Source organism: Myotis lucifugus, unplaced genomic scaffold (assembly GCF_000147115.1).
Source record: "Myotis lucifugus unplaced genomic scaffold, Myoluc2.0 scaffold_131, whole genome shotgun sequence".
Classification (NCBI taxonomy): domain Eukaryota; kingdom Metazoa; phylum Chordata; class Mammalia; order Chiroptera; family Vespertilionidae; genus Myotis; species Myotis lucifugus.
In genome coordinates, this window is record NW_005871179.1 from 337461 (window position 1) to 357027 (window position 19567).

Here is a 19567-nt window from a genome sequence, read left to right on the forward strand (position 1 = left end):
AATTGTGATAATTTAACACAATATTGTAAGTGACTGAACTGCTTAAAAAGCGGCCTTTTTAAGCTTCTCAATCTCAACCCTAAGTTTTTTGTTGTAATTTTTTGGGGGGAAGATAAAGTAAATGAAAGTAGAAAATTTACTACCAAACTTTAAATAGCAAAAAAGTACTTTAGTTTAAAAACTTTATTTGCCTTCTGCTCATCATAATTACATATAGTCTTCAAGGAATTAAAATAACAATCAAATCCAAAGCCTGGCCCCCAAGTGCACAGTGATAAGATTCAGCATTTGGTGTTTCTAATTATACAGTGATTACATATATATGTCATAGCTTGCTCCCACCCCCACCATATTCCCTTTTAATAAATGTGCTAGTCAAGTTTAGTATCATTCAAGATCTTATCTGGTCCTATAGCATATTACAAACTCAGACTCACTCCATTGTTTTAACTGATGCTTCTGCGCAACCAAATATTAACAAAGGAATTATAAACATTTTGAAACTCTGAAGTCTTTATATTACTACAGTAAACTGTTCTTACTTATGAAAAGCCAACAAAATATATAAGGCCAGGCCAGGTGTAAGACAGGGTAGGGAAGATGAAGGAGGTTGGAGAATCCCATCATTTAACCACGCTGAAACTTGGTATCAGTAGACATATTTGGCAAGAACAGTTAGTGTGGAAAAGGAGGATGGAAAAAGAAGTTACTCTGATTTTATGTAATAATTCAGTTTCAAAACATACTCATATCGACCCCCAAAAATAGTTCACATCTGCAATACAAATAGGCACACACGGTCAAGATGGTTAAAAAGGAAAATTTGAAAGGCTATTTGTCCATCTGCAGGACATCTGCAGGGGGCCCCACCCTCCCCACATGTCCTATATTTACATTTTATTTTCAGAAAAGGGTACTATTTCCTCCTCCATTACCTGGGTTTTAAAAAAAGCAGCAGTTATCTACAGTGGGAGCAGTTAGCAATGCTTTAGGGGTGTGCATTTGTGTGCAATAGAAATGTTCTCTAGAGTGAGTAGTCAGATTACACTGGAATGGTTATATTACAGCTTTAGTCCCCCAAACACTAAAGAAACATTTTTTTTCTATATAAACTTATATAATACATAGTGTTATAAACACAGAATATTTACACACACACACACACACACACACACACACACCACTGCTTTCCACAGCCTAGCAATACATCCATATACTAGCCCACAAGAATGATCTTTATTCACAAGATACAATAATACTTTTATGGGTCTCTCTGTAACCGAAGAGAGACATTAAAGCTACAAGTTACAGCAAAAATCATTTAAAAGTATTCCTGATACGTCAATGTTCTTAGCTGTCTCACTAAACAAGATGGATTTTTTGTTTATTATTTTCCAAGTATGAATCTCCCCAACTGTTTACTTCCAGTACTTGCAGTTCCATTATTCTATAAAACTAAGACAGATACCACCAACTGCCTGCAACAAGGGGATGCCAGCATCTATAGAGATAAAAAAATAAATGTTTACTGTTTCCATACCCTGTGTACCTAAAATGCATTTTTTTCTTAAACAAAACCAAAAACAAAAAACTTGTTTGTTGCAACAAGGAATTGCTTATATAACCTTTGCTATTTCCTAGAAACAAGACATCCCCCTGGAAATGGGTAAGCCTATCAAAATGTAAGGTTCTGCCCTGATCCATGAAGATAACTGGGTCAGACACAACAGGCTGCCTGATAACATCTGCAGAAGTTTCGAATTGAACTAAAAAAAAAAAAACTTTCACTATTTTTTCAACTTTTACAGATACATTGTGATTGGACAGCAAGGTTCAATTCTGCAAAGTGATGAGTGAAATAAGCAGACTTTCCTTCTTAAAACCTAACCCCCTACTCAAAAGCAAGGTACCAAAAATTTGCCCAGAAACAAAGGGATGACTAAGTGGTTGTACAGCAGCCCCTGATGGCAATATGCAGCAAAAATGCCTAAAGGAAAAGCCAAAGTTAATTTCTGATTATCTAATGGTTTCACCACATTAACCTACCTCAAAATATAATTGCAGCTGCCATAGTACCACTACAAGGAGTTTGGTTTTTGAAGTTACACTTTTGCCAAGGATTACTGTAAAGAAAATTCAGCCTGTGTGCTAAGTATCTGGCAGGGGAGAAAACAACAGGATAAGCATATCATGATAAGGCCCACGTTTTACCTGTTTGATGATCTATGGCAGTGGTCGGCAAACCGTGGCTCGCAAGCCACATGCGGCTCTTTGGCCCCTTGAGTGTGGCTCTTCCACAAAATACCACGTGTGGGTGCGCACGTACAGTGCGATTGAAACTTTATTAATTTTAGGGAACGTTGTGGAGTGAAAGAAGATGTAGTGTCGAGGATTGAGAAAGGTACGTTGAGATGGTTTGGACATATAGAGAAGATGAACGAAAGGAGATAGATGAAACAAGTATACAAGACAAGTGTGGATGGGAGAGTTGGAAGGGGTCGACCTCAGCGAACGTACTTCAATCAGACTGAGGACGTTTTTAGCAAAGGCCAGCTTAGGAGTACCCTAATTAAGTTAATAACAATGTACCTACCTATATAGTTTAAGTTTAAAAAATCTGGCTCTCAAAAGAAATTTCAATCGTTGTACTGTTGATATTTGGCTCTGTTGACTAATGAGTTTGCCGACCACTGATCTATGGTAATTAAAGATACTCTCATAGAGGCAAACTGTAAATGAACACTCATACAATAGGACTATATTATCTTGAAATTTCTGATCAGCTTTTCTTTTGGAGAATTAAAGCATAGTCACAAACACCCTAGTCTTACAGCAACTGTGTGAGGTAGGTGAGGGCGGTTATGATCACTACCATTTCACAAGGAGAAACTGGACAGAGAGAGTAAGGAAACTGCCTAATGACACAGAGCAAATCAGTGGCAGAGCGTTGACTAAACTCTAAGTCTCTGGCTCCAGTTTTAGAGCTCTTTCTAAATTCTCAAAGCAACAAGTTCTCAACAGTCTTTTTCCAGTTGTGATCTTTTAGAAGTTCCTGCAATTTGAAAACACTTTAAAATGCCTTCTTCTTTACACCTCAGGTTTGACTAGAAAATGAGTTAAAACTTTTATAATATGGAATTTTGCACACACCAAGAGGGATATGTGAAAGATCTATTTAACTGAAGTCTGAATAAATCAATATGTAAATTAAGAGGAAAGACTAGCCTAATTGTTGTCCTGGCCAGGTGGCTCAGTTGGTTGGAGTGCCGTTCCATACACCAAACAGTTGGAGGTTCAATTCCTGATCACGGCACATACCTGGGTTGTGGATTTGATCCCTGGTTGGGGTGTGTTTAGGGTGGGGGGAGCAACTGATCGATGTTTCTCTCTCATATCGATGTTTCTCTCCCTCTTCTCTAAAAAATTAATAAAAACATATCCTTGGGTGAGGATTAAAAAAAAATTTAAGTGTCCATTCAAATTTTTTACATATTTAAGAAAATATGTATCAGAATAGAAGTCACAAACCTTTTAAAGTTTAAATTAAAGTTTAATTCATTAAAACCAGAAGCTATATTAAATTTTCCTTAATCTCTGTTGCAGGTTGAAATATTACTTCCAAGAATAATTTTATCACTTTCCTATCACATCATATTTCATATATATATTCTGTCCACACAACCACTCTATCACTAGCAAAACATTCTATGGCTAGAGATCATTCCTGCAGCATTAACACTTCAATCTTAATTCCCACTTAACCAAGTTCAGGTTTCTTTCAATCTATATTAACTAAAGTTACATTCCAATGATTCTTATGATACCTTTTTGTTTTATCCTTCCCTTTATTAACAGTGTGTGTGGTGGTGGGGGGTGGGAACTGCACAATTCATAAATGGCATAAAACACTGATTACCTTACAAAACAGAATGGCCCTCAAGTAAATAAAAGAATGATATGTCAAAGGAAAAACTTTAGAACCCAAACATAAAAAAGTGCTCAGTCTTGCAATCAAGCTGTAACTTGTGGCATGTAATCCTCCTTTCCCAATTAAAATTTATTACTTTCTCATAGTAGAATCCTATATAAACTGCCTTTAAATACCTTTTCTTTTCTTTCTTTTTTTAAAGAGGAGAAAGGGGTTGTACCCTGGGCTAAGAAATAAGAAAGCTCCCGTAAAACTTTTAAAGAATCTAAGAGAGACAAACTATGAAACGTTTCAGTTAGTGCTTGCTATTCCTGGCTTTTGATTTAGAAAAAGAGCATACACGTCCTAGTTGGTGCAGCGCAACTGGGTGGGTGTTGTCCTGTGCACAGAAAGGTTGTCTGTTCTATTCCTGGTCAGGTCACATGCCAGGGTTGCAGGCTCGAGCCCCAGTAGGGGATATGTGGGAGGCAGGAGATCGCTATTTCTTTCTTCCTTCCTCTATCTCTAAAAATCAATAAAAATATATTAAAGAAAAAAAAAAAGAAAGAAAAAGAGCAGATGCACACTTGCAGGGTCATCATCAATACTCTGAGATCAATCACTTTCTGTGAAACAGGGAGATATTTGCAATGAATTACCATTGGAGAGCCAATCTATTGCTACCTAAAACCAAAGCTTCCTCTTGTTATGCTCCCTGGCCTGGGACCAAACTGAATCCATTAACCTGGTTGGACTGTGTACGTGAGGCAAAATTTCTCCTTCTACAGCCTACCAGTGTTTTTCCTAAACCTTTCATCCAAAGCATTTTTGTTACAGGAAAGACCACCTTGTCTGGAAAGGCCATGTTGATAGCAATGTCCTGGCTCTAGTTAAGCATAAATACTTCATTTAATTTCTTTATTATAATTCAGAAGCAACTGTGAGACATCTCAAATTTAACAAGGGTAGATGCAGTTTTACATCTGAGGCAACATGAAGTAAACAGGTTACAGAGGCACTCACTCTTCTTAGGTCTCTTCTGTAGGTTCAAATAACAACTTTTACAATGTGGTTTGAGAACTACACAAATATTAAACAACTGTAAGGTGTCTATGCAAGGATCCTAGCAAAGAAACCTTTTCCCACCCCCCCTCCCCCACTACATACTCTCACAATCCCATTAGTTCATTTCTTTACAAAGACCTCCTGCTTCCATAGGTTCTTATAATAAAGACTAGAGGCCAAGTGCATGAAATTCATGCATGGGTAGGGTCCCTAGGCCTGGCCTGCGTTCAGGGCCAATCAGGTTCCCTGCCTCCTCCTTCCCTTGCTCCCTCAGTGCCCGGCCACCACTGCTGGTCGCCCACCATGTTCTGCGCCACCCCCTGGTGGTCAGCACATGACATAGTGAGCGAGTGAACTCCTGGTCTCCTGGCTGAACTCCCAAGGGCACACTGCATATTAGCCTTTTATATATATAGAATATAGTCACACCTACAACATCTTTGTGGTGTCTTTCCTTCTTTGGTTCTAAAAATGTTATTCAAGGGCCAAATTAAAGGACTTCTCTGTTTGTCTGTCCTTCCAACTAAAGCCATAAATATAAAGATGGAAAGATTTAGGCATTAAATACTAATCTCCCTCTCTGGCACAGCCTCTTAAGCTGAAAACATAAAATTATAGAGGTGCAGACAATTTTTGGAAATGAAAAACCCCCCACAGAGTTCTAATGACCAACACTCCCATCTGTTTTCTACTCATATAAGACTGTTCATGACAGTTCTTTTTGGGGATAAACTATTACTTAATGCACAAATAATCCTTTCTGAGGAAATAGACTGCAAACACGAACAAGTCACCCAGTACTTCACCACAGTTACTCACTACGGATGCCAGGTACCTTCATTTATGGAGCCAAACAGTTAAAAGAGCAAAATAAGCTCTATGTATGAGGTTCCCATAAGCTTTCAGAAGGAAAAAAAAAAAAAAGAACTATTCTACTCAGGCTGCCTTAAAAATGTTGGTCTACAATTATATGCCTGCCAACCTCGGGCAATGCTGAAACATAATGAATAAAACTATTAAAATTACAAGCACAGTAAATATTAAGAGGGGGGCATAATGAAGTCTTTTAATAATAAAGTATTTTCTGACTGCTTGAAACATATTTAGCTTTTATTTAGTAGCAACAAACTGCTAAAATCAGAGTGCCAATCTTCAATTGTGGGAGTGGAGATGAAGTAGCTCAGACTAGTATAGAAAATGCAAAAAGAAACATGGCAAATGTGTATATGAAACCTCATGCTGACTCAATTTAAATTATAAAATTTTACGTAATATAAAAATAACGTTTTCCAAATTATAATTACTTGAAACTTTCTCACTTACCCCCTCTCAGTGGAAGAATAGGCTATATAGTTCATCAAAATGCCATACACTAAGCCCTGAGGATGGGGTAATGTTTATCTTCTAATCTCTTAAAAAAAAAAAAAAAAAAAAGGCTTCCAAGCAAAATCACAGTGTAAAAATACTATGGAGCCTGGCCGGTGTGGCTCAGTGGCTGAGTGTCAACCTTTGAACAGTTTGATACCCAGTCAGGGCACATACCAGCGTTGTGGGCTGGATCCTCAGTGAGATCATAGGAGGCAGCCAATCCATGATTCTCTCTCATCATTGATGTTTCTCTCTCTCCCTCTCCCTTCTTTTCTGAAATCAATAAAAATATATTTAAAAAAATACAGTGGAAATATTTTACCTGCTTTTCAATTGATTCATCCATAAATTATTTTTAATTTTAAAAAAAAATCTATTTTATTGATTTTTTTACAGAGAGGAAGGGAGAGGGATGGAGAGTTAGAAACATCGATCAGCTGCCTCCTGCACACCCCCCACTGGGGATGTGCCCGCAACCAAGGTACATGCCCTTGACTGGAATCGAACCCGGGACCCTTCAGTCCGCAGGCCAACGCTCTATCCACTGAGCCAAACCGGTCAGGCTATTTTTAAATTTTTAATGAACTGAAATACTACATTAATTAGTGTTTATCCCTAGCTCAACCTAGCCACTTAAACTCTGTTTCTTCTTTGATGTTTAGTGTTGAATATACCTAAAGCATGCTAGGGAAAAGATCAGGGTAGCAAAGTTTCCAAATAATATAATGGGGGGAGAGGGGGAGAGAGGAGAGAATCCCATTTCAAAGTCACTTATCAATGACTTCTGGCCTATAAAAATGGTATCATAATCCTAATGCTGGATGATATGACCATTTTAAGCAGTTTCAATGCAGCTGAAGTTAAAGAAATACAACACTCGTTTATTTGACAAGTTGCTCCAAAACTGCCGATCAGATCAAGTAAATCCAATCTGTTAGTGTTAGTTTGCTACTTAAGGGAAAGACATCTAACTTATAGAAAGGTCCCACTTCCCCTCCACATTTAGAAATCTGTCTAAAGACAGTCTTTAATGCCCATTATATAAACAACATTGAATAATTCTAAGTTAGAAAATAGTGTTAATGGTTTATTGGTAAAAATCCAAATTCTAGACTTTATAGAATTAGTAGTTTGGTTGGTATATTAACATTCCATCTTAATCTTTGCTAATAATATTACAAAGGAAGAAGAAAAGCTAGACATATTTATAAAAATAAAATACCTTAACATCTAAGCAAAATATGAAAGTTGCACACAAATTGCCAATATATATAAACATTAGAATAATTAATATTAAAAAAATAAACTCATAATTGCTATTAAGACATTATAAAAATGAAGAAGTTTAATGTGCATGCATATTTGCAAACAGACAGAACACTCCAAACAAACAATATAATTTTACTATTATTACATAATGCAGCATTGAAGGTTACTGAGGTGTAGTTTTTTTTGTTTTCAGTCTACTCCTTTTTGGAGAAAGAACTGGTTAGGGATCATTTACTGCTGGTTAGGGATCACTTACTGCTGTTTACTGTTCCTAGTCTGGGGGAAAATTGCTTTCTGGTAGATTACCAAATTTCTAATAAGTTCCTTTTACTTATTTCCCCCAAAAGCCCAATTTTGCACGTTCTATATCTAATGAACTGATTATACCCTTTTAGATGCACTGCCATCATTTTTCTTAGTTCCCCCATGCTAGAAAAAAGAGAGTAACTTAATTTTGATTCCTAAAACAGAAAACTTCCCTAAATATAGAGACATGATCATTTTACTTTTTCTCTTATAATGATTTCCATGACTTGGCTGTCCCTTTATAAGCAGTCTTCTTTAATAAAAAATATTTAGAAATGGTGGCCAATAGTTATTTACAAAAGGGTCAGTCTATGCTGGGGGGAAAAAGGAAATATAGCCTATGACATGTAATTCCTTTCCCTTTGGGCACTTGCTACTTCACCCATATTCTTGTTAAAAAGTTAAGCAGATTTGCTGTTTTATGTGCCTTACAGATTACCTTCAACACAGCTGAGAAATAAAAGCATTTAAAGTTTGTTTTCAAACTTACAAAATATATTTGGTGAGCATTTACCTAGATACTTTACTGAATAAACGTTTTACTTCATTCCCTTGGACCAGATTCAGGACAACATATAACATTTATATGAAATTGTCACACTCTTGGAGTTCTAAAATATTTATTTTTAAAAGTTTTAGCCTCATGCTAGTTGAAAAATAAAAATCTATAGCACCATCTTCTGAAAAGGCACTTTCTAAGAACCGCCTTGCTTTAAAAAAAAAAATGATTAAAAAATTTAATACAGTGTTCACCCCAAAGAATACCTTTGTTTTACCCTAGATACAACATTAAATTTTGGATACTTCAGACATTGATTACAGAAAGGAAGAAAGACCAGTGGCTGGGTATATGATTAGATAGGATTTTAATTTTGTCACACTGTTTGTTATCTGATATTTCAACAGGTTTCTCATTGGTAAATCTCAATCATCCATATTATATTTATTATCTATCTTTAATTCAATTAGAACCTTTAACTTACATACCTTAAGAGCAAAAGATTCTTGAGGCTTAATCAACAATGTAAAAATCTAGAGTACTATCTTTGATGGGTAAATAAAAATAAAATTCAACTAGTAGTAGATATTAGTACAAGCCTTGACAATAATATCTTAGTTAAAAAGAAATTATTTTAACTGACATGGGAACTTGTAAACTGAAATGTACCGTTTTTAAAAGTAGGAAAATGTAAAAATATTTTTCCTTTGTGGTATTTATAGATATATGACAAAGAGGAGGAGGAGGGGAGATGTTATTCTTCCTGGGAGTCAGCTTAGGTTTCACTAATCACAGTATAATTTCTAACAGTGCCACTGATCAAGAATTTTCTTAGTATAAGCAACAAGATTTTTTTGGAGAAAATTCTGACTTTCACATTTTGTAGTATTGATTTTACCAATTTTTCTTGGCTTATCTGTTGACTCCTATAGAATCACAAAAGTGCTTTATATGATTAAATGGGAGGGAAACAGGAAAATAGACAGAGTCTAGAGTCAAGGTTAGACTGCCACTTAGGAAGGCCTCACTTGATATAGTCTCCCAGCTATTATGATTGTAGCTTTAAAACAACCATGAATTCTCAAAAAGAATGAAAAGGATTAAAACTTCATAGGGATAAAAAGCCAAAATAAAGATGCTGGGCCAATGAATCCTGACTGATAACTCATAAAAGGTAATTTAAGTAGCAAGTTACTGTTCAGGCAAACTGTCTTTAAAAAGTTTTCAATAGGGAAACATCTAAGATGATGAGTTAAGCAAATATTTAACTCCGGTTTTATGATACTGAATAAAAATTATGCAGAGCTGTGTTAAACTTCTTGGCAAAACATTACTATCAAGTTTGACATAGCAAGACTACAAAATATTCTAGCTAAATCCAAGTGGCTGGCTTCATTGCTTTCATAAAAATCATCACCCCTGGTAAATTCATGTCAGCATGTGAAATTCACCACATTCCTTGAATGACAGTCTCTAATTCCTAGTTTATAATCCATCTAATTACTTCAGATCTATTACTGCCACTCTGAGTGTTCACCTTTTCTTTAAACACCCAGATCCTCTGTCAGTCACTTCTACTTAATGACAACCCGGCTTTTATTTCCTTAGACATACCTTAGGTCTGTCATGATGTCTAGCATACTAAAATCCATTTTAGGATAAATATAAAAGTAAACATTAGGCAGTGGTGGGTCATCAGAGAACCTAGTTTGGAAAACTAGTATAGGACTTTACTAGTAGAAGGTCAGGAGTCCCTAAGCTAGAAGGAAGAGATGAATCTTTATCATGTGCCTTCCAGAACACCCAGTACATTCCTACTAGAATCCCTTCTAGACGCTCTTAAATAAATTAATAGGTTACAAATAGGAAGCTTTCCATAGAAGAAAAATTTTTTTTCTGAGAAACCTTTTGTTAAAAGGTAAAGTATTAAGAAAAAAATAAAGGGCATCTTTATTTCTGTGAAAATATGCCAAAACCAGTACTGAGGAGGTTGAGGTACCCTTTTTCCAAAATGCTAAAGTAAAAATCCATGTTTCGGCTAGAGGGGATCAATGGGGAAAAAAGGAGACATCTGTAATACTTTCAACAAATAAAGATAAATTAAAAAAGTAGTGTCCTGATATTAAATTGAAACTAAAATGGCAGCACCCTTTGTTATCATGATATTTCATGTTCTTAATCTTATTTAGAAAAAAAAAAAAGAGAGTGGGGAGGGGGTCTAACACTAGCCTTGAAACTTGCTCATCTCCTTATTGTTTAGTGCAGTAACTGTCAGACTCTACTTAAATAAATATAGCAGCTACAGTATTATAAATGTATGGTCCTCAATGCCAGTAACTTGCTACTGTAATATAATAACATGTAACAGCAATTTACACAGACTCATTTGCTATCCAGAGTATAATTAAACTCCCAACTTTTCTTCACATGAAAATCAATTATACCAGTTGCTGGCACTGACATTTTGAAGTCACTCCTACATCACAGAAAACAGCATTCATCATATAGTTAGTGAGCAAGGGCAGGAACAGAAAGGTCACTGTTCAGTTTCATGGCCATTAAATTCGAACAACCTTCTTCAAAAAATGAAAAAGATCAGGAATTCTACACCAGAAATGCAATAATTAAAACAAAAATCAAAAAGTTATTTGTCTCTTAGTCTTCTATCTTAAAACTCTTAAGTACAAGATTTCTTGTAATTAAGTTTGACATACTAATTTGTTAGTAAGCATAGTAAGCAAAGTAAAAATATACTATACATACTTTTTCAAGTTAACCAACCTTAAACTATTAATGTTGAAACTGTAAGAAACCCTAAAAAAGAACTCACTTCAAAGGTAAAGGTTTATATTTAAAAAATTTTTTCCCCTTTGTAAAAGTCCTTCCAAATAGATTTAAATTATGGGCTTCACTCTAGCGCAAGTGAAATTAAGTAACTGAAAATTAGGTAAAGCAGGAAATAGGAATAGAACACAGTTCTTCCCTGGGCCCTAAAGTTTCCCACATGAATCTGTGTAACTCCCATTGATAAATGAAGATGTTTTCTCATACCGAGCAAGCACACAACAATCAAGTTTTTACCATCTAGAAAACACTATTTTCTTCTCTTGCCCATGTTCTTGACTACTATATTTAGTAAAATTTCAATGTAAAAACCCCCAAACACCTTGCTTTATAGGAATTTTTTGGAGGAGAGCAGGGAGGGTTGGGAGAAAAAATGTATATACTATACAAATATTACCTCGTGTAAAGAGCTTTGAAACAGTGTTGTAAATTGCATTTCAGACACTTCAATATAATAAACATACAAAATACAGTACTTTCTTAGTTTTCTGGTAGAGGGACAGAAGATTTCATAGCTATTGGAGGACATGGGCTCAGATTTTAGGCTCAAAATACAGTAAATTGGCAATTAAAAGTAGATTACAGGTAAGGGAGAAACTATAGAGCTAATCCATTCGTTTTCATAAACAGATGGAATTTTGAAAGGTTAACAACAATGCCCATTGAAAACAATCTGTAATATTTATACTCTAAACCAGTGCAAAAAAAATTAAAATGCAGATTTCATGTGTTACAAAGTGCAAAGCTCCCCTGAAACCAATGTTACTGGTGAACTTGGTTTTGACAGCTTAATGGTACTTTTTAATATCTTAAAGTGAAATCAATAAAACAAAAGTTTTGCAAAACTTTCCCCCACATTTCAGTGATTTAACTCATTTAAAATAATCCAAGCCCTAACTTCCTTTGTTACCATAACCCTAATTTTTAAAGGAAAGTTACACGTGATAAAATAGCAAAATTTTAAAAAAAGTATCACATTTTCCTGATTCATTTTAATAAATGAAAATGGGCACCTAAGCAGTATGATTCTTCAATAAACATGATTTATCTCCAAAGAATTTAAATACCTTCTAAATCCTAATCTATTCATGACCATTTCTTAATTAAAGTTCAATTTTATTTTTAATATTTAAGGTCAGATTCATTTAGGATATTAATTTCCTTCATTTTCATTATGATTTTTAAAGACATGCTTTAGACTCGAAAATTACAAAACTTTCCTTCTGAAATTAAGGCTGTATTACTTTGCTCTTTTAAAATCATGTATGTGCCTGCTTCTCCCACTATCTGTGGTAAAGATGTCAAACAGCTTTCCTTTAAAACTGCTTATTGCACTAAAAGATAGCAAAAACAAATTGTCAGTTCTTAAAATAAACATGATTATATTTCTATAAAAGATGTTGCCAATACAGTTCTATAATTATTAAAGCACTATTCTAATAAATATAAAAGAAAAGGAAGCTATGCTTCAAAATACATACATATATGTTTATATATATATATACACACACACATATATATATAAAAATATATATATGGAAATCACATTAATGTATGAGAGGCAGCAAGTAAAATAGCAAAAAAAATATTTTTTAAAAAACCTCAACCCCTTCTTTTTCTCCATCCAATTTCACAGGCCTCACCCTACAGAGTTTCAATCATTTAAAATATTTACTCTTTGTAAAAGCTTCAAAAATTTCCATGTATAACCCATAGAAACAGAAGGAGAATACTTATCACTCATAGAAAGAGTTATAACTTCTGACAGGGTTTTATATTTATAGCAGCTTTAACAAACTCACTAGAGAAGAAAGAACAGTTTAGGTTGCTACTGCTTATGTATACATTGCACAAATGGCAAATATAAGTTCAGAGCAGGAGGGGACAGACACAGACTCTCATACACACACACACACACACACACAATAATTTTGCTTCTTAAGAAAGCAATATCAAGAGTTGAGGACTCAGAATTGTGTATGAATCAAGAGACAGGAGTAGGTGTGCAAAATAAAAATAAAAGTCTAGTTTGCCATGCTTCATATTCAAATGAACCAGATACATGAACATTTGAGTATCACTGGTAGCATTAAGGAAAAAAAATGTAGATGATGAGGCAAGGGAGGTGGAGCAAGAAATAAAAGTGGTGGTGAGAGGATAATAAAAGGGAAAGAAATTTCCCAATGGAATGAACTATAAAATATATACAAAGAACATATATATCTATTATCAATGCAGATCCAGATATATATGCATATGAAGTATACATGTATACACTTAAAGTATACACAGATACTTTACAAGAATACACATTAATTTTGTTGCACACAGAATTGTGAACAATCACTGATTATTCATGTAGGTGTGTTTTTTTAAAACCATTATTCACCTTTTCTTTCTTTCTTTTCCTTTTTTTTTTTTTTTTGCAAAGATAGTTGTGCTGCCAAGCAACTTGAGGTAAAGGCATTAAAAGGGTTACACTACAAGAAAGTGAAAACAAAACAATGGCGATACTTCCTACAGGAGACCGCACAAAAAAGCAGTTGGCTGGTTTCATATTGCATAATGGTGCTGTGTCCCTTGATAAAGTAAACAATCTTCCTTGTATCAACATAAAAATCAGACCCTGGTCCCCACAGTGTTGGTTTCTGTATGGCTGGAGGCATCCCCACTCAATGGACTCCACTGGAAACATACGGTGTATGTCAATTCATCTTTCAATTGTTCATCTCAGAGAATATTCTCGGACTTTTTAAGCAAAGTACATTGTGCGTAAGGTATCTTGGTGAATCTGTACAGCCTTGGCAAGAGCTTGTGGATCTCGCCCATTGCTCTGTCCTGAAACGTGACTTCCTTCAGCACTGTAAGAGAATTGGCAATGAACACACAAACCAACCCTATCCTGATGTAATAATTCTGAACACTATTATTTGTTGTAGAAAATTTCACAAATATTTTTAGGAATAGAGGCTGGTATAATCTTACATGTCTATCACCCAGCTTCAATAATTAACTCATGGTCAATTTTACTTCTCTCACTTGCTCAGGATTATTTAGAAGCAAATCCAAGACATCCTATAATTTTGTTGGTATATATCACTTTTATCATCAACAATCTTTCCCTTGAGTTAATCTGATAAAGCAAGTAAGTCACTGTATCATTCTATTACTAATAAGCCTAGACTGCACATTTTAATGGGAACCCTTATCTCGGGCAGTCAGTTCTGACTATCACTGCTTTTCATATGACCACTGACTCCTCTAGTAGGTCATGGAACTTTAATTCTAAATGGCAGTTCTTTATGGCAAATAGAGAGCCACATACTTATATGGAACCACATATTTACATGGAAACAAAGAAATGTCCCAAGAAAATCCTAATATGTAGGCCATATGTGAATTTGGGTAAAAATCTGTATTTGTTACGCTTTTATATTACCTGTCATGTTCTTTGTCTACGAGATGATATCTGGCTCTGAATGCCACCAGGTGAGCATAATACGCTGGTGCAGGTATAGAAACAGATCGTGTACAGCGCACATAAGTGTGGCAGAGCTGGTAAGTTAGCAGCTGAAGTTCATCTGCAGTAAAGCAGTTATCATCCCATAAAACATGGTAGTGTGAAGGACGGCTGGTACCCTATGGAGAAGGCAATGACATATTCTGTTGATTTCTAAACTTTTAAATAAATATTTAGCATAGACGAAGTTATACAAAAAGTCAGCTTTCTACAACAGTAAAACATATTCTAATTTAATAATGGATTTAAAAAAACATTTAGTTGGTTCTGGGTGTACATCCAAAAAAAGTGAAAGCAGGGACTTGAACAGTTATTATACACCTATGTTCAAAAGCAGCATTAGCCTAAAGATGGAAGCAACCCAAGTGTCCATTAATAGATGAATGGATAAACAATATGTGGTATATACATTTAATGGAATATTATTATTCAGGCTTAAAAAGGAAGAAAAGTCTGACACATACTACAACATGGATGAACCTTGATGACATTATGCTAAATGAAATACACGAGTTACAAAAAGACAAATATTATATGATTCACTGATATAAGGTACCTGGAGTAGTCAAATTCATGGAGATAGAAAGAAGAATGGTGAGGCTGGAGAAAGGGGGAATGAGGAGTTAGTGTTTAATAGGGACACACTGTCAGGAAAGATGAAAAAATTCTTCAGATAGATGGTGATAGAGCTGCATAACAATGTGAATGTAATTAATGCACTGGAATTGTATACTTAAATATGATTAAAATGATAATTGTATGTTATGTATATTTTACCACAGTAAAAACACCAGAACATTTACTTGAGCTTTTATGTATTAGTTACTATGTTAGGTAATACGGACTCAAAGAAAAACAAAGTAAAACATTTCCTGTCTTTTGGAAAACATAATTTGTAAAGGACTAGAGGAGACAGAGCATCGACAATTATAAAACAAGTAATAAGTGGCTATAAGACGTGGCACTCAATCCTGTATGAGAATACCAAGGCAAGTGATTGTGGAAGTAAGCCTGGTTCTTCACCAAGTGGGGAATGAGTGGGATTTGGCCTTTATGTTGAGGTTAGTGAGGAGACACTAGAATGCACGGGGGGCATAATAATTCCTGGTGTATTTGGGGAATGGCTACCAGACCAGTATGAACAGAGTCTGGCACAGGAAGGGAAAAAGATGAAGATGAAAAGAACATTTGGAATCAGACTGAATGACATGCTTAAGAATTGCAGCGAAAGCATTATTTTTATTTATTTTTACAGTTTTTAGGTGTGATGAGATTGGGGTTTTCTAAAAGTAACATCAACAATAATATGGAGGATGGATTAGAAACAGGAAGAGACTGAAAGCAAAAAGAGCAGTTAGGAGGCTGTTGCAATAATTCTGGTGTGAGATAACGAAGGTATGAACTAAGGAAAGGGCAGTGGCAAAGGTGTAAAGGAGAAAGATTAGCTCATACTTTAACAAATATTTGTTTGTTAGACACTGTGCAAGATTTTGGGGATAAAACTCAAATTATTATCAAATATACCCCCCAAATTACAGGTTTATAATGCCTATATAATGTATTATACATTCACACACATTCAATATTAGGTAATCGCTCACTATATGCCATGTCCTGTATAAAGTGCCAGGCACACAGTAATGAATAAGACACATTCCAGAGATGAGGCAGGTAATGTATAAATAAAATCATCAGAAATTGGGCTATAAGGAGAATTAAAGTTTTTGGTTAAGTACATTGGGGAAATATTCCTGTCTTGAAGATTCATTTGCATTATCAGTAATATCCAAAAGTTCTAAAGTAAAAAAATCTTATTTATTTCCAAAATTTACTGAACAGAAAAATCCTTTTTTCTCCTCTGTGGTATTTACAGCAGTAGTGTTTCTTGGTATACATGGTAAATATGTACTCTAATAATATAGATTTTTATCTCTAGAAGGTCCTTTTAACTTTATTTTTAACTACCCTCCATGAAAATGTACAATCGATTGTAAAGAGGAGCAGGTATAAGAACATAGATAAATGAGTGGGACAAGAATTTTAAAGCTGTAAGAATGAAACTGGGGTTAGTGTATGTGAGATGTATATATATATAAATCTTTAAGATACAGCTATACAGTAAGGTACATCTTCTTGAAATTTCTACTTTAATCAATTGCCAGCAGCCTAAAACAGTTTTGGGCTACATTCTCTCCGACATCTAGGAATACAGATGCACTCTCCGCTGCTGGGATGTTTAGGAAGCACTGAATTAAACAGACATAAGTCCCTCTTAAAGCAAGAAAGGGGAAGACATTTACCTACTGAAAATTTCATCTAATTTCATGTGGAAACAATTTGGAGTGCATAAAAGGTTACTTTCCCTTTTCCTGACATTAAAAAAATATATACATATTAATGGGAGTTCCTGAATTAAAACATTTCATCCAAAGTGTAGGCTTACCTGTATTCCAGCATGACTACAGAGGTAAAAATCAAACTCATATGGGTGTGTAATGTCTGTATCAACTGTTGTTCCAGCTGGGATATTGCCACTTCTTCCAACCTGGATTTGTGTGGTCAAAGTTTAAACAAAAAAGACAAATGTAAACAATGTGTCTGAAGGCACTTTTAAAAATGTATAAATATATAGGGTGATCCCACAATTCACTACTTTCAACTTGATATATTACGTAAGTAGGCATTAAGAGCAGACCTTATTCTAGTCCTGGTTCCTATTCTTAAATGTTGCTGAGAGTGAGAGATAATAAACAACAAAGAGTTATTAGTCTCTACTATATGCTTAGCTGGTGGTAGTGGATCCCAGTATGGGTGGAAGACCTAAAAATTTTTTTTTTCAAGTTACGTTAAGTGCTCTAATTTATGATACCTGTGCATAGCCGGTACTCTCTAATGTGTAATTTATGAAAATTAGCTCTTTCCTTGTTGAACACTGTATTTTTAGAGAGAAAGAATGCTGAAAACAACATCAACAATAATCACCATTTGTTAACCATTTTTATGTTGGGTACTTTACATACATTATTTCTAAGCCTGGTAATTCTGCCAGTTAGGCACTATTCCCCTTTGTTTGGGGAAACTAAGGCTCGGGACTATAAAATAATTTGCTCACTAGCATACATTAAAGGGCAGAATTGGGAGTCAAACACAGAAACGAGTGCAAAGGCCCTACTCCTTTTATTTTATACTAGCAGTTTCAGTATTTTATAAGGAAACATGATTCTCCCTAAGTAGATATGTGAATGAAATGGTTCAAAATAATGAAAGGCTCCTATTAAAACACTTTCAAATACATATATATACTCACCTCTACCTCCTTATACCTAACACATTTGAAATCATGAACTAACATTATTTCTGCCATGTGAGGTAGTGGCTTGAGTCACAGCCATGTAGACCAACCAGTTAGCCTCTACCAAGCACAAAACAAAGAAAACAGTTCATAATCTACTAAATTATGCTGATTCATTACACATAAATTTAATTAATACATGTAAAAAGTTTTACTCTATTTATTTAATACATTTTATTGATTTCTTTACAGAGAGGAAGGGAGAGGGATAGAGAGTTAGAAACATCGATGAGAGAGAAGCATCAATCAGCTGCCTCCTGCACACCGCCTACTGGGGATGTGCCCGCAACCCAGGCACGTGCCCTTGACTGGAATCGAACCTGGGCCCCTTCAGTCCACAGGCCAACGCTCTATCCACTGAGCCAAACCAGTTAGGGCAAGTTTTACTCTATTTAGAGAGGTAGCAGAATGCTTGTGTTCACATCACTGCTCTACCAGTTTCTAGTTGTGCGATCATGGTATTTTACTTAACTGTGCCTCTGTTTCCTCATTTATAACTAGAGGCCCAGTACACGAAATTCGTGCATGGGTAGGGTCCCTAGGCCTGGCCGGTGATCAGGACCGATTAGGTTCCCTGCCTCCCTACGTCTTTCTTCCCTCGCCACCCACTTGCCGCAGCATCATTTCCCCTGCCTCCTCCTCTCCTCGCTCCCTCAGTGCCCAGCCACCACTGGTCACCCATCATGTTCCACGCTGCCCCCTGGTGGTCAGTGCACATCAGAGCGAGCAATCGAATTCCTGGTCTTCCGGTCAAACTCCCGAGGGGACACTTAGCATATTAGCCTTTTATATATATAGATGATCTCTAATCTACAAGGTGTCCCCAAAAATGTATACATGCTTTAACAGCTGATTGCTAGTAAATAAACATAAAATGTATCCAAATAAACACTGCCTTTATAATTATTCAAAGTGTGTACTAATATGTATATATATTTTTGGGATACCCTACATTATCAGTAGTATTTAGAGCAAAACTAAAAGAGAAGCAAACAAATGGAGGACTGGCATAAACTAAACATCAGGTGCCAGTAATCATATATTTCTTTATTGATTTCAGAGAAGAAGGGAGAAGGAGAGAGAGATAGAAACATTCAGAGAAGAAGGGAGAAGGAGAGAGAGATAGAAACATCAATGATGAGAGAGAATCATTGATCGGCTGCCTCCTGCACACCCCCTACTGGGAATCGAGCCCGAAACCCAGGCATGTGCCCTTGGCCGGGATCGAACCTGGGACCCTTCAGTCCCCAGGCTGACGCTCTACCCACTAAGCCAAGCCGGCTAGGGCCCTATTCCTACTTTTAAAGAAACATTTGATTTTCTAGGTGCAGAAATATACCTAGTAATTTGGGGTCAAAGGCCTTTAACAATCTGGCCATAATAAAACTATCACTACTGCTATTAAAGAGGTGGTATTTCACTGTGAGAAGGGGTATA

General features: G+C 35.6%; 1 protein-coding gene across 3 annotated transcripts in view; it reads right to left on the reverse strand.

Moving 5' to 3' along the window:
* Positions 1-13283: 13283 nt before the first annotated feature.
* The window catches only part of LOC102433594 (protein argonaute-3), an 88629-nt gene continuing 82345 nt past the window's right edge, over positions 13284-19567 (reverse strand). For 2 of the 3 annotated variants that reach the window (XM_023758510.1, XM_023758509.1), the window contains 3 exons: positions 17222-17323; positions 14698-14897; positions 13597-14119 (listed from right to left, as the gene is read on the reverse strand). In XM_023758510.1, the coding sequence (XP_023614278.1) occupies positions 14011-14119; positions 14698-14897; positions 17222-17323 (411 nt within the window). In that variant the 3' untranslated portion in view covers positions 13597-14010. Of the gene's footprint in view, positions 14120-14697; positions 14898-17221; positions 17324-19567 lie in introns of all 3 variants that reach the window. The other variant, XM_006094164.3, reaches the window with a different exon arrangement.